This window comes from Lithobates pipiens, unplaced genomic scaffold, assembly GCF_037356315.1.
Source record: "Lithobates pipiens isolate NorthernLeopardFrog02 unplaced genomic scaffold, aLitPip1_a1.2 Scaffold_13, whole genome shotgun sequence".
NCBI classification, from domain to species: Eukaryota; Metazoa; Chordata; class Amphibia; order Anura; family Ranidae; genus Lithobates; species Lithobates pipiens.
In genome coordinates, this window is record NW_027507718.1 from 215,968,528 (window position 1) to 215,983,428 (window position 14,901).

The 14,901-nt window shown below is 40.0% G+C and overlaps 1 protein-coding gene across 4 annotated transcripts in view; it reads left to right on the forward strand.

Moving 5' to 3' along the window:
* The window catches only part of PSD3 (pleckstrin and Sec7 domain containing 3), an 857,533-nt gene that overhangs the window by 702,905 nt on the left and 139,727 nt on the right, over positions 1–14,901 (forward strand). For all 4 annotated transcript variants that reach the window (XM_077476201.1, XM_077476202.1, XM_077476203.1 and 1 more), the window contains one exon: positions 1,527–1,723. In XM_077476201.1, the coding sequence (XP_077332327.1) occupies positions 1,527–1,723 (197 nt within the window). The remainder of the gene's footprint in view (positions 1–1,526; positions 1,724–14,901) is intronic.

The window sequence follows — 14,901 nt, forward strand, 5'->3', positions numbered from 1 at the left end:
GCATTCCTGGCTCCTCCCACCTTCCACTGAGTGCCCACCATAGCAAGCTGTTTACTATGGGGGCACTCTTGGGCTCGCTCCCAAGGTGGCTCTGTGTGTCCCAAGCTGGCTCCCGCCCTCCACTCCCTCCTCACTGGCTATGATTGACAGCAGCGGGAGTCAATGGCTGTCTCTGATCCTATGAGGAGGAAAAGAGCCAAGAGAGCTGCTGCTCTTGTGCAGATAGCTGGATCTAGATCGGGCTCAGTAAGCATTAAGGTCAAAAACCTTTAAAGTTTAGGACCATAAAAAAAAAGTCTTCGTGCAGCTTCCCCATACTTTTTTTTAAATGGTTCTAAAGTATGTCATTCTCTGAATTAAAAGAGAAGTATGGGTTTGCACTTTTTTGTAGAATCATACTTTCCTAGGTGCTGCATCTGTCCCCCGACGCCTCTGCACTGAGAACCGAGTGATCGAACACCGACGATTGCTTGGTTCTGACAGCTCCCTGAGCAGAGGGCTGCTGACTGTCAGTCACAGCTCTCTGCTCTCTCCTCTCTCACTGGAGCGCTGGGCAGTTGAAGGGACAGATGTGGCTGGCTCAGTCTCTCAGCGGCTCGCTGAATGGCTGACCCAGGTGTCGGTCCAGGTACCTGGTGGATCCAGACTTCATTGTCGCGATGACAAAATGCCTGGACTGACTTCTGTGACGTCAACAGAGAGTGGACTTCAGCCTGCTTTCTGCTGAAAATGGGTCACAGGAGTACAAAATGAATTGCACTCTTGTAAACCATAGAAGTACAGCCAAATGAGCTTTGGCTATTCTTCTCCTTTAAGGTAATTGTCATTGTTCCAGCCCTGTCTCAGCTCCAGCACAGATCTTCTCACTTCCTGGTCTCACATAAGAGCCATAGGCTCCTGCTGCTGTCAGTCAAACTCCTCTGAGGAAGGAGCAGGGATGCACTTTACCAGCGCTGTATGCATCTATGGATGGGAGCATGTACCCACAGGTGTCTCCTTTGCATTTGGCTTGCTAAAGAGGCACCCATAGGAGCAGACAACACCGGTGGGGGACTGCTAGAAGAGAAGGTACAGGATTTTTTGTGCAATGTGGTTGCACAGAGTAGGTATAGCATCTTTTATTATTTGAAACAAAAATATTATATCCTTTAGTATCACTTTAACTTCCCCTTTCTCCAGAAGCACACACTCGCCTTTCCTTCCCTACCCTCCCCTTACACTCTGTTCAGCTGCTAAAGAGAATGCCCAGTACATTCAGTTAAGGTCAAGCATATGACTCCCTTCCTTCTTCCCGCAACTGCAGTAGCAGCATCGGTGCTTGGTAGTATTGTCATAACCTGAAGCACAGGGTTTCCTCTCTTCTTTCCTTGTGGCTGTAAGGAGATGTAGGGGGAGCAAATGGATGTGTGAGCTGTTGGGGCAAAAGACAGGCTGACTAATGATGTGAAGAAATTATAGTTATTCCACTTAGCTTAGACTTATTAGCTGCAATTAAAAACATAAATGTTTTTTTTTTCTCTCAACAGAGATGATGTTGATGCAATGAAGAAATCTCCATCAGACAGTGCTGATGAAAAAGCTAATGGTACTCAGTCAAAGAGCGTTAGTCGGATTGGCAGCAGCAGCAATCCATTCCTGGATATTCCCCATGATCCAAATGCAGCAGTGTACAAGGCTGGTTTCCTTGCACGCAAACTCCATGCAGATATGGATGGAAAAAAAAGTAAGCCATATATTGACTTTATTTATCATGTATTACTTCTGAGTCTGTTCTGAAGCTGTTGATTTGCATGATTATGCAGACTTGGTCTAATAGTGCAGATATTTCAATGTATACACAGAGTGTAATGTGTTATAATGGCCATCAAGTAAACCTAGAAAATGTATATTACAATTTATTTCAAGTGTGTTTTAGGGGCAAACTTCAGCACCGCATTTGCAATGTACTTTTTTTTGTGATTCTTTTGCACAGTCGACTTCTGAAAATGTAAGTGCAATAATAAACACATTTCATTTGCTATAAAAAATGTAGATAGACATATAATAGACAAATAAAGTTAATATAAGCAGTGAATTACATTACCATTAAAACACAGAACACCTGGAGCGCAGCAAGTCTAGGGGCCAAGTAGAGTGCTCTCATGAGGAGTAGTCAGATAAGTGGATCAGACCCAGTGCAGCCAGCACAGCATAGAAAGAGATGCGTCAGTCAAAGCAAAAACACAAAATGCAGCGCTCTGAAAGAATGATCAAATAAATTCCAACGTAGTACTGTATGCATAAACAATGCTATTTATTCCATAAAGTAATAAAATGGTTGAACAGTCAAAGTTTAAAATAAATGCTAGTGAACGTTACCAGTGACCTCAGAGTGGATAAGGGGGAAACAATAATCGGGGAGGCTTGCCTGGAGATGGTTTGAACATCAATCACCATCCAAGGAAATGGAGGCTGCTGGGAAAACCTGCCAGCTCCAGGTGGATGCCACGGCTGGATGGTGGTCAGCAGGATGGATAGGCTGCAGGGTCAATATTCTTTGCACACCTATTCGCCTTCTGTGATGTCACTGCTGTCTCAGAGATGAAGGGGAAGAGTGTCCTGAATTCAGTTGAGTAAGCGTCCCCTGATCTGTTGCCGTGACTTACATGTTTTGCGCGCATGTGCTTTGTCAAAGTCATGGCCAGGACGGCAACAGAAGCTACATATATATATAGAGAGTGAGAGCTAATTACAAGCCTGCGGATACTTGTCACCTCCTCACTGCTCAGTCTTAAAGGGGTAGGCTCTAAAAAGCTCCATATGAGTGGTACAATTCATAAACATCAGAAAAGACATAAAAGGCCATACATTAGCAACTATCTATTGTGAGACCAACTGTTATGGAACAACAAAAGCAATGGTGTGTTTTTGTTTATCATATATATGAAAAGAATTGAGGAACTTATAAGTATTTCACAAGAAAGAATGTTAAACTTTGCTTCAACCTGGTCGAAATGGCTTGCATTCAAAGATACACAGGAATATAAGTCTTTCATTTAGTAATGACTGCTGTTGAACCTTCATCATATAGGTTACTTTCTCGAGGACCCAACAGCGCTGGCCCGTTGCTTGGGAACTCTCCTTGCCTACTCCTTTCTTCTGTAACTATATTAAACTAATTTCTTACCCCCTTTTTTTTTTTCTTTCCCTTTCCTCTTTCTCTCTCTCTCTCTCTCACCCCCTTTCTTTTCTCTATATATATACGAGTGATCCAGATATACCATTATATGTGTTTAAGATTTCTATCCTATCCATATTGTTAAAGTAATCACAGAATAGTCATTAATGGTTTACTGACGATTGTCACTTATATCTTGACAGTTCAAGCTACTGTTTATACATCTCTGTAACTACCTGTGACAATGTTTTTTTATGCTACCTTTACTATGCGATATATTGTCGACTGTAATTCTCTGCATTTCTTTAATAAAACTTTTGTGAAAAAAAAAAAAAAAAAAAGAAAAGAAAACAATCAAAAATAGCAGTTCCTATGCAGAAGCAATAATAATATGATAAAGGGAAACAAATACCCAGCACAGTGGGTGTAATGGTTAGCACTTACACCAGTGTTTCTCAAATCCAGTCCTCAGGCCCCCCCAACAGGTCATGTTTTCAGGATTTCCCTCTGATGAAACGGCTGTGGTAATTGCTAAGGCAGTGAAACTGATCAAATCACCTGTGAAAAATAATGGAAAACCTGAAAACATGACCTGTTGGGGGGGCCTGAGGACTGGATTTGAGAAACACTGACTTACACCCAGCAGCAAGAAAAGCAAAAACGGCCATTGGTTCGAATCCTGACCATGACCATCTGCCTGGAGTTTGCACGTTCTCCCTATGTCTGCGTGGGTCTCCTCCGGGTAGTCCAGTTACCTCCCACACTCTAAAGACATGGCGGGAGGTCAATCAGACCCTATCCAAATTGACCCCAGCATGTATGAATGTGGGTCAGGGACCCCAGGCTGCAAGCTCCAGGACCAACGTGTACGCACAATGCACATGCAAATTGATGGCGCCACATAAGCACCTAAATTAAATATGCCTAATATAAAAGACTAGAAATGTAAAAATATCCAAAAATGTAATCAGAGGATGTAAATGTAAATATTTATATACTTATATATATATATATATATATATATATATATATATATATATATATATATATATATATATATTAGAGGTCGACCGATTATGGGTTTTTCTCTGGCCGATGCCGATATTTAGAAATCGCGGCGGCCAGGACTGGACTTACCATTGGGCTTGACTGGGCTCAAGCCCATGGGCCTCGCCCAATAGGGGCCCCGCGGGCCCCGCAGAGATGCATAGCTGAGTGTACTCGGCTCAGCTCCACTCACAGTCGCGCCCAGTCCCGCCCTATGATGGACATAACACAGGGATTGGGTGTGACTGTGAGCCAAGCCGAGTACACTCTCAGCTCTGCTCAGGACTGCGAGATGGATCCGAGAGGCCCCGAGACGCCATTTTTAAACTTCAAGACTGCAATGACTAGGCTGCAAATGACACTGGGGCAAGGCTGCAAATTCCCTCTTAAATTTGGAGTGCGTGTTATACGCGATAAATACGGTAATGTATAGAAGGTAGGGTCCGAAAGTGACTCAAGCCCAGGGGCCCCCACCACCCTAAGTCCTGCCCTGGCAGCGGCCTATGGTCGATATATGATGCCGATTTTTTTTTTTTTTTTGGGCCGATATGTTAGGCTGATTTTTTTTTTTTTTCCCCCTTTTTTTTCCCCCTTCATCTCATAAAATCTAAGTTAGCCACCTTTCACACTGGGGTGTTTTTCAAGCGCTTTTGGGCTAAAAATAGTGCCTGTAAATTGCCTTCAAAATGGCTCCCCTGCAGTCTCAGTGTGAAAGCTCGAGTGCTTTCACAATGAGGAGATGCGCTGGCAGGATGTTAAAAAAAAAATCCTGCAAGCAGCATCTTTGGAGTGGTGTAAACCGCTCCTCCACCACTCCTGCCAATTGAAATGAATGGGCACCGCTGCCGAAGCGCATGCAATGCGACTTGGCAGCAGCGCTTTACAAGCGCATTTAACCCCTTCCTTGGCCACTAGCTAGGTTATAAGTGCCCCGCTAGTAGCCGAATAGCGCCGCTAAAACTAGCAGTGTTTTACTGTCAACGCCTGCCCCTCCAGTGTGAAAGCAGCCTTCAATAATAAGTGATACAGAAAATTTCTTACATTTAAACATTTATTAAACAAAACAAACCTCCAATCAGTTCACTTGTATGTATAATTTAGATTAAAAAAAAAAAAACAACTATATATTAAATACACAAAAACAGGTACTCAAAAAAAAAGGGCTAACTTTACTGTTTTATTATTTATTTTATTTTTATTTTTTTAAATCGATGTATTTTTTCCAAAAATTTGCGTTTGAAAGACCACTGCACAAATACCATGTCACATAAAATATTGCAACAACCGCTATTTTATTCCCTAGGGTCTCTGCTAAAAAATATATATATAATTTTTAGGGGTTCTAAGTGATTTTCTAGCAGAAAATACAGGATTTTTACTTGTAAGCAACAAGTGTCAGAAAATATTTAGTCTTTAAATGGTTAAACTGAGAACTCCTACACAGGGAGTTCAGTCCATTGAAGAAGAAACATTGTATCTCTTTGATCTTTTCTTGGCAGACTGCCCAGAGAGGAGGAAAGTCGCTTCACTGATAAACTTCAGGCAACTTACATTGACTTCTATTACAGAAGTCTTTTGTAAGTCACGCTGAACGGCCTTTTTATCAGCACAATCGGCCGATGCCGATTAATTAAAAAAATGCCAAATATTGGCCAATATATCGGCCAGCTGATATATTGGTCGACCTCTAATATATATATATATATATAATCTAAAATAAAAATAAAACATATGAAATGTTATTTTTTTTTCCCTCTTTTTCTTTTTTTTTCCCTTTTTCCCTTTTTATACTAAAAATTAACCTACAATAAAATGTACGCAGGGTGTGGGAATATAAATAAGGGAATAATCTCAAGTTCTTCATTCAAACATGGGGTGAAAGCGACCCCATCGTAAAAAAAATCCCAAATTCTGCTCTCCTGCAAAGGAGAGAAAATCTCTCATTGGCCCTGAGTGTGCCCATCAGAGTAGCCTCAATGGCAGTAACCTTGAGGCATTTAATATACTTTTTATGTTTTTTTTAAATTACGTGGGACACTGTTTATCACACCCTTTGTGTATAAGCCTCCGCTGTCACCAATTCTTGTTCTTAAAGTACGTATAGTCCGTCTGACATATAACATCCTGCATGGACAATGTAGAACATGATTCACAAATTCAGTTGAACAAGTAATAAATTGTTTAATATGAAAGTTTTTACTATTGTTCGCCATAATATTTGTACTACCATGCGTTATGAACTGGCAAGTCAGGCAACCTAACTTACGACATTGAAAGACGCCCATGCTATGGTCAAAGTACGATCTTATATCAAACAAATGTTTCTTGTTCAGGGTTACCATTTTACTGGGAGCTAGAATTTTCTGTGTGACTTTTTTTTTTCTTCTAAAAGTAATTTGCGGAAAGGCAGTCATTTCGGGGCAAGGCGCGGATCTAATAATGTTATAATGCTTACGAATTACGTTAGATTTAAACTTGTACTTGTCGTTATATGTGGTTACAAATCTGGCTGTGTTCTCGAATTGCTTCACCTTGTCAGTTGTAATTTTAAGGGGCAATCCATTTGAGAGATAAACGCTCCCTCAATTATGTCAACTGGGTATAACCCTTCTCTTTGAATTTAGTTTTCATCAGATTACTCTGAGCAGTATATTCCTCTACTTTGGTGCAATTCTTTTTGAGTCTCCTAAATTGACCTTTTGGAATGTTATTCTTCCATTTAGAGTGATGACAACAATCGTAGTGAAGGTAGGAATTCCCACTTGTAAGTTTTGTATTTTTTTTGTAAAACTCACCTGTTGATCATGACATAGGACCCAGTCCAAAAAGACCAGTTAATGAGGGTCCATCACATATGTGAATGACAGTCCAAACGTGATGTTGTCACAGTGGACCAAAAAGGAGGGGAACAGGTCTGGACCGCCACTCCAGATGAGCACAATATCATCAACGTACCTCCCATAGAGTACAATGTGCTCAGCATACAGATTGTCCATCCAGATATGCCCCTCCTCCCAGTGGGCCATGGTAAGATTGGCATACACTGGGCGAAATTGGCCCCCATGGCCATGCCCTTAATTTGTAAGAAAAATGTATCCAGAAGCATAAAATAATTGTGTGTCAAACAGAATTGGATACTGTCTAACAACAATTGTGATTGTTTGGAATTAGTAGCTCCATGTTTATTGAAAAAATATTGTACAGCTGCTAAACCTATCTCGTGAGTTATCAAGGTGTAAAGGGATGGAATGTTTAATGAGGCCCATATATATGTATTTTCCCATGTGTATTGCTTAAAAATCTCTATGATGTGGCTAGAATCCCTAATATATGAAGCAAGTTGGCACACCTTGGACTGCAGAAGAGACGTAGAAAGGACACTGGTAAAACTATTTGTGCTAGCTATTATGGGTCTTCCAGGTGGAAGGGTAGTCGCCTTATGGATTTCAGGAAGGTGATAGAAATGTGGGGTGCTGCAGACAGGTTTAAGCAAAAAAAGTCTTTCGATAGAATTCAGCGCCCCTTCCTTCCAGGCTCCATCAACCAGAGCTTTTAGCTCAATTAGATATCCTGGCAAAGGTTCCGAAGAGAGTTTTAAATATGTTTTAGTATCTGCCAGAAGCCAATGGAATTTTCTCCCCTCAATTTCCTTGGATGGTGAGTGATGTTCACACCATCTCCAGGCAAGCCTCCCGGATGATTGTTTCCCCCTTATCCACTCTGAGGTCACTGGTAAAGTTCACCACCATTTATTTTACACTTTGACTGTTCAACCGTTTTTTTACTTTATGGGATAAATAGCATTGTTTATGCATACAGTACTACGTTGGAATTTATTTGATCATTTCAGAGCGCTGCATTTTGTGTAATTACATTACCATTACCCCTGGATCTTTGAAGTTATACTATGTACAGCCTAAGAGGATTAGTTTCATATCAAGCTATTTAAAGAAATATGTATGTGCTTGTTTATTAAAAAAAACACGATTAAAGTAAATCTTGGTTTCTATTGAAAACACAGTCCTCAGGTTTTGGAAAATGTACACCCAAGTACTGGATAATCTGAAGGATACAGCATTCACTCTTTACATGGATGGTTGACAGTGTGACCCTGTCTAAAGGCATTGATCACTTTCACTTTGCAATGGAGTTTTTACTCATTGAACATGCTGAAATTTTTCTTTACACAGAAATCCCAATCATGAGCAAGGAAAATAAAGAAAAAAAGTTTTTTTGGTGGAGCATGATTGGGTGATTGAAGCCAGCACATCTTCCTCACATTCTGTAAGCTAAAGGAAATGTAATCTTGCAAAGTGAACATTTTATATTCCTTAAAGTGATTGTAAATTCCCATAAAAAAATAAAAATAACAAACATGTTATATTTACCTGCTCTGTGCAGTTGGTTTTGCACAGGGTAGCCCAGATCCTCCTCTTCTATGTGCCTCTTTGCTGCTCCTGGCCCCTCCCTCCTGTTGAGTGTCCCCACAGCAAGCAGTTTGCTATGGGGGTACCCGAGCTGAGCTGCAGCTCCGTGTGTCCATTCAGACCTGGAGCTGCGATTCAACCCCACCCCCTCTCTCCCTTGATTGGCTAACTGACTTTAATTGACAGCCATGGGAGCCAATGAAGCTGCTGCTGTGTCTAAGCCAATCAGGAGGGAGAGTCCCAGATGGCCGAGAGATTCGTAGACATGGGCAGAAAGGGGGCTTGGGTAAGTATTAGGGGGTGCTGGGGAGGCTGCTACACACAGAAGGCTTTTTATCTTAATGCATAGATTGCATTAGAGCCGAGTTACAACATACATTTTTTTTCTAATGTCTAACTCAGCATCATAACCTATACTAATGACACTTACGATTATAGTTAATTTTGCCACTAGATTGAAGATTTTATATAAAGAAATACCTTATACTTTGCTGTCTTGGCCGTTACCGTATTGCTTGTGGGCATGTGAAGATCTTCTGGGATACTGTGCAGCATGCAACGCCCGTTCTCGTGCACATGCAGAATGAAAGGCTCACAGCGCTGTAAATTTCACACATTGCCATCACAACGGGTTCGCTCTCTGCTAAACCAGCCAAATTTTGCTATCTAGCTTTAGTCCTCTCAACTGCTCCAACCCTTTTCAGCTACCTTCTGTCTGTGTGCGCTCTCCACATAATTTTCGTGGACCCATTTCCTTTTAGTAAGGGGCAGTGTCAATGGGAGTTTGATCATATCACAACTGCTTCTTTCCTATACAAGTGTATGGGAATGCAGAAAAAGCTGACACAGATCAAATGTACATCAACTGCACCTGCAGTTAATCTGAATGATCTTAGCAGTGTCTCATATAGCTTGCATTCAAAGTGCAAATGTGTCAAAGTCAACACAAACCCTAGCAATGGTGGACCTGAATGTGTGTTGAAATGGCTACTTGTAATCTCAAACAGGGTAAAAGTGTGACAAGCAAGAGGAAAGTTGCCAACCCATAATAGCAAATGCCTGAACATAGATCTTAGTGGCAGAATGATTAGGATTTTTTTTTAAATGAAAACTGCATTAATAAAAAAATATATAAAAATGTAATTAAATTATATTAAGTTATTAACCTCCCTGGCGGTACGATTATTTCGGATTTTAGGTGCTAAAAGCGGTACCATTATTTTGCATGAAAATTTGGCGTTTTATATTGTAGTCCTGCAATTCTTAGGAATAACTCTCTTAAATCTGTCCAAACCAGAGTCTAGCAGACATCCCGGGTATGATAAAGTTTGAAAAATTAAATCATAAATTATAATATAATAAATAATTATAAATAATTGTACCAAATAATAATATAACAATAATAAAAATTATTCAATAATGTAATCAAATCAAAAACACTGAAATTTGCTCAGTTGCAGAATTGTCACTGTCATTACTTTTCAGTATTTGATGACGGATCTCCCCACAAATCGCTATCGCTTAATTCTGCGAGTGATTCTAATTTTATATCGCTGTTTTCTAGCTGGTCTAAAATCATTTTTGATGTACAGTGACAGTTTGGTTGCTATGGGCAATCTCCAGTTTCCAGGCATAAAGAACAGTTTTTATTATATAAAACTGCATGCAGGACACTGGGCAGACCACTAGGGACAACGGGGATGTGAAATATTTACATACAGCAATGTAATCTGTAAGATTACATTATACTGTATGTATACTGTTTGTTTCACTTTTTGAATTTGGCGCCGATCTCCGTGCCCGTGCGTCGCAACGCTCGCAGGGCACGGAGATCGGGTCCGTGATAGATCGAGCGAGACACGGCTCGCTCGTACAGCGGGGAGACAACGCTGGATCCGAGGGAGAAGGTAAGTAAACCTCCTCCTGGATCCAGCGACGCTGTCCCGAGTCTGACTCGGGGATACCGCTTTTGGTATAAAAAATCCACCCCGAGTCAGACTCGGGAATACCGTCAGGGGGGTTAAATCTCATTTGCGATCTCGTGTTCATATCTACTTTACTTATTATTTGCATGCTGGTGAGTGCTGCCTACTTGGTGTAAACCTGTGAAGCTAAAGATCACATATTTGACCACTGAAAGTTTACAGTCACCAGTGCTAACATCGGGTACCCCTGAGCAATATTTTTGGTGATTTGACATTCATATTATTCACCCACAACAAAGCAGTGAAGCACGAACAAGCCAAAAAGCTTTTCTTCAATGTACCACAAATGAAAAAGCTATTTTCAACTGACAGCTCTACAAAATTAAATTAACCGTGGGCGCTTACTTGTATTCATGGATGAATTCATCTAGATTATAATCGGTGACTGATTCCTAAGTCTATGCATTATAATGATCTTCAGCCTTGTGAGGACGTGGTTGGTGCATATAACTAAATATAAGCCCTTCTTTAATCTCTGCTTACAATTTTGTAATTGTTCTCTATATTTTTGATGGCACATTAAGAAAGATGATGAAAAAATTACTGTTCAGTTAAACTGGAACTCCAGGCAAAAAGCGAATTACGTGGTTGAATTTTACATATATGATTACTGTTTTATCTGTCGATGGTTCTTGAAAATGATTGCTTCCTGGGTTTGTATTACCACTTCTTATGTCAGCTCCCTGCTCATTGGACAGAGCCCCAGTTTTACTGTCTAATGAGCAGATTGGAATTAAAAGGTGGATTGCTCAGTCAGTAAAATAACTACTTGAAGTGTATCTATGGTCAAAACTTTTTTTTTTCTAGTCTTTTATAAAGGAGATAAAGTTTGAAACTTTGATCATGGTTTTATTGCTGTATGTATCCCTGCTAGGTAGAGTCACCCTGTTTGTTAGCTTTGATGATCTTCAAAACATAAATCATTAGAAATCCAAACATAGAGTTGAATGAAAATCTCGCAATTGGAAAGTCTGTTCCAGTAACAACAAGTTAGAAGGAAAATATACTTTTTTTTATAGAAATATCTTCTTGCGTGCATTTTGGGACAAGAAATTAAGAGAATGCTTCCTAATGGGGCATGGATGTTAAAAATAAGCTGGCAAATTTGAACCCCTTTATTCTTCAAAACCAAAAAAGTTTTGCCTATACATACACTGTAATTAGAAACTACATGCCTGTGTATTGTGGGAATTCGTTTAAATCACAATAACTCCATCAGCAGATTTTAATTTTATTTATCATTCTTTTTGTACTGTTCCTTGAATTAATGTCTGTAGACTGGGGCATCCTGCTGATGCTTTATAACTATGTAATGCTTTTTAACTACTTGCCCTATTTGACACTGTGCTACTTAACTGGTAATTGTGATGTACCCAAACAAAATGTATATTGTTTTTCTCACAGAGCTTTCTTTTGGTGGTATTTTATCACTGGGTTTTTTTATATTTTGAAATACAGTGAGGGAAAAAAATATTTGATCCCCTGCTGATTTTGTATGTTTGCCCACTGACAAAGAAATGATCAGTCTATAATTTTAATGGTAGGTTTATTTTAACAGTGAGAGACAGAATAACAACAAAAAATATCCAGAAAAAAATAATTTCAAAAAAAGTTATAAATTGATTTCTGGCTTCCAGGTGTCTTTTATACAGGTAACAAGCTGAGAATGGAGTGCTCCTAATCTCAGCTTTTTGCTTGTATTAAAGACACCTGTCCACAGAAGCAATCAATCAGATTCCAATCTCTCCAACATGGCAAAGACCAAAGAGCTGTCCAAGGATGTCGGGGATAAGATTGTAGACCTACACAAGGAGGGAGCCGAAGGTTCGAGTTGCTAATCTTCGGCCCCAAAACCTTACTGACTTGGAGAGGATCTGCAAAGAGGAGTGGGACATAATCCCTCCTGAGATGTGTGAAAACCTGGTGGAAAACTACAAGAAACATCTAACCTTTGTGATTGCCAACAAGGGTTTTGCCACCAAGTACTAAGTCATGTTTTGTGAAGGTGTCAAATAATTTTTTCACTCATTAAAATGCAAATCAATTTTATAACTTCTTTTAAATGCATTTTTCTGGATATTTTTGTTGTTGTTCTGTTGCTATTATGTATCTCACTGTTAAAATAAACCTACCATTAAAATTATAGACTGTATAAACAAAGACTTAAAATTAAAAAAAATATATATATATTTTTTACTTTCTGTAAAAAATATATCAAATAAAAAAATCAAATTTCTTTGTTCTGGATGAAAAAGCAAAACGAACCCCTTCGGGCAGCAGCAATAGGGGGAAGATAGTTGGTTTTATTAGCAGATTTTGGTGAACTTGACTAACAAATTGAAACCTAACTCCAGCTAACACTTTATAAGCAGTTACACCAAACAGGTTTTTGTTTTCCTTTTGGGATAAAGGTTTTACATAAATGAATAAAAGCTGACCATTGTAATACCTCTGTCGGTGTTAAATAGTTTGACTCAACCCTCTAACAGCTTGCTCTGTTAAAATCGATTTAAAAAAATGAATACTCTTATTGGCTAGATCACCAGATGAAAATAAAGGAAAAAGGTCTAAAAAAAAGAAGAAAACGAATGCTGTCACTCGCCACATCTAAGATTTGGTGAGCTGTCGTTCATAGTCACCCTATGTGTCTGCAGCATTAGTCCGATTCTACAGCTGTCCCCTGCTGGCTCTAAGACTAAGAACCAAGTGATCACCGCTTGGTTTTCACTGAGGGTGCTGTGGAGGGGGAAGCAGTGGCTGGCCAGGCAACTGGGTGAATCTCTATATTATTGTTGGATCCCTGCAAGCTGGACCGGTTCTGCGGTCTGTGACCCACATGAGAAGTATGGCCAAAAAAAAGCTTTGCCCATACTTCTCTTTTAATTTATTTTTGTTTTTCTGTTTTTCTTGTGTCCTGGTTCTGCAGGTCGTTTCTGTTAATGAACGGCCAAATGCATGGTAACACACAAAAAGTAATGCAAGCACTACTTTTTCAAATTGTGCTGCACCATGTGGTTTGGTGGCTGCCAACTTCTCACCTATGCAAAATGCATTTGGAGTTCCAGTAAAAATTAATGCAACCTAATCAGTGAAGTGTTCATGTCAGTGAGTAGATGTAGGTGACCTAAATTCATACTTCTGTGGTTGCTCACACTACTGGTACTGTTATTTGTCTTAACAGCTTTGTTCCTGAGAAGGTGTTGTTAAGAGATGGTCCCAAAGGCTGATCTCTGTGATTGGCCAGAGAAAATGTGAAAAGCAGAGGATTGGACAGAGCTCAGTATTTCAGAAGTGTGGGGAAGTGAGTGGAATGTCATCCTAACCGATGTCCTCATTGGAAATTATCCCCCCTACATTTGTTCCAGTGAGAACTGCAAAAACTTAATATTTTCCTTAACTAGCTATTCTGTGATGATGGTTACCATATCAATTTGTAAGGATCTCCCCAATCGGACACACAAACAGTAATAATATAAAGACGGATTCTAACCATTCCACATTCAAAACCAGAAAGAACATTACGTGGTTGAATTTTACATATAGGATTACTGTTTTATCAAAAGCGGAGGTCCGCTTACCGCTGCAAAAATTAAAAACCAGCAGCTACACATACTGCAGCTGCTGGCTTTTAATAATGGGACACTTACCTGTCCTGGAGTCCAACGATGTCGGCACCACAGCTGATGTTCCCATCAGCTGTCGGGTACTGCCGCTGCCATTGTGGGTAAGGGAACCCGGCAGTGTAGCCTTATGGCTTCACGCTGGGAACCCTACTGCGCATGTGCGAGGCTCCGCTCATCTCTCCTACTGACCCGGCGACAGGTGGAAGGGGAGGGAGCTGAGCAGTGACAATAATATCCTCGGCTAAGGCGCCTGAAAGTGGGTATCCTGTCCCCCCTCATCCCCAAAAGGTGCCAATTGTGGCATCGGAGGGGAGGAAGAAACATTAGTCAGTGGCTTTAATTTATAGGTAAGACACTTCCCAGTTTATATTATTATTGGTTCCTAGCACTGGGAGCCTTGCACTGAAAAGCTGTCCTTTCATGGGATTATAATTCCAATTCATTTTTTTCCCATCTCAAATCCAATATGTACCAGTGTTCTTTCCTTTTCATGACTTATGAATTATGTTTACTTCTCATAATTGCTTTTGACATTTTTGCTTAGTCACACAGTTTGTTTTTGATGCCCTTCAGCTCCTAAATTGCATTGCAATGAATAATGTTTACATTAAATGCACTTTTCTTTCTCGGTTCCAAACTAGATAATGTGCACTGAATAAAAG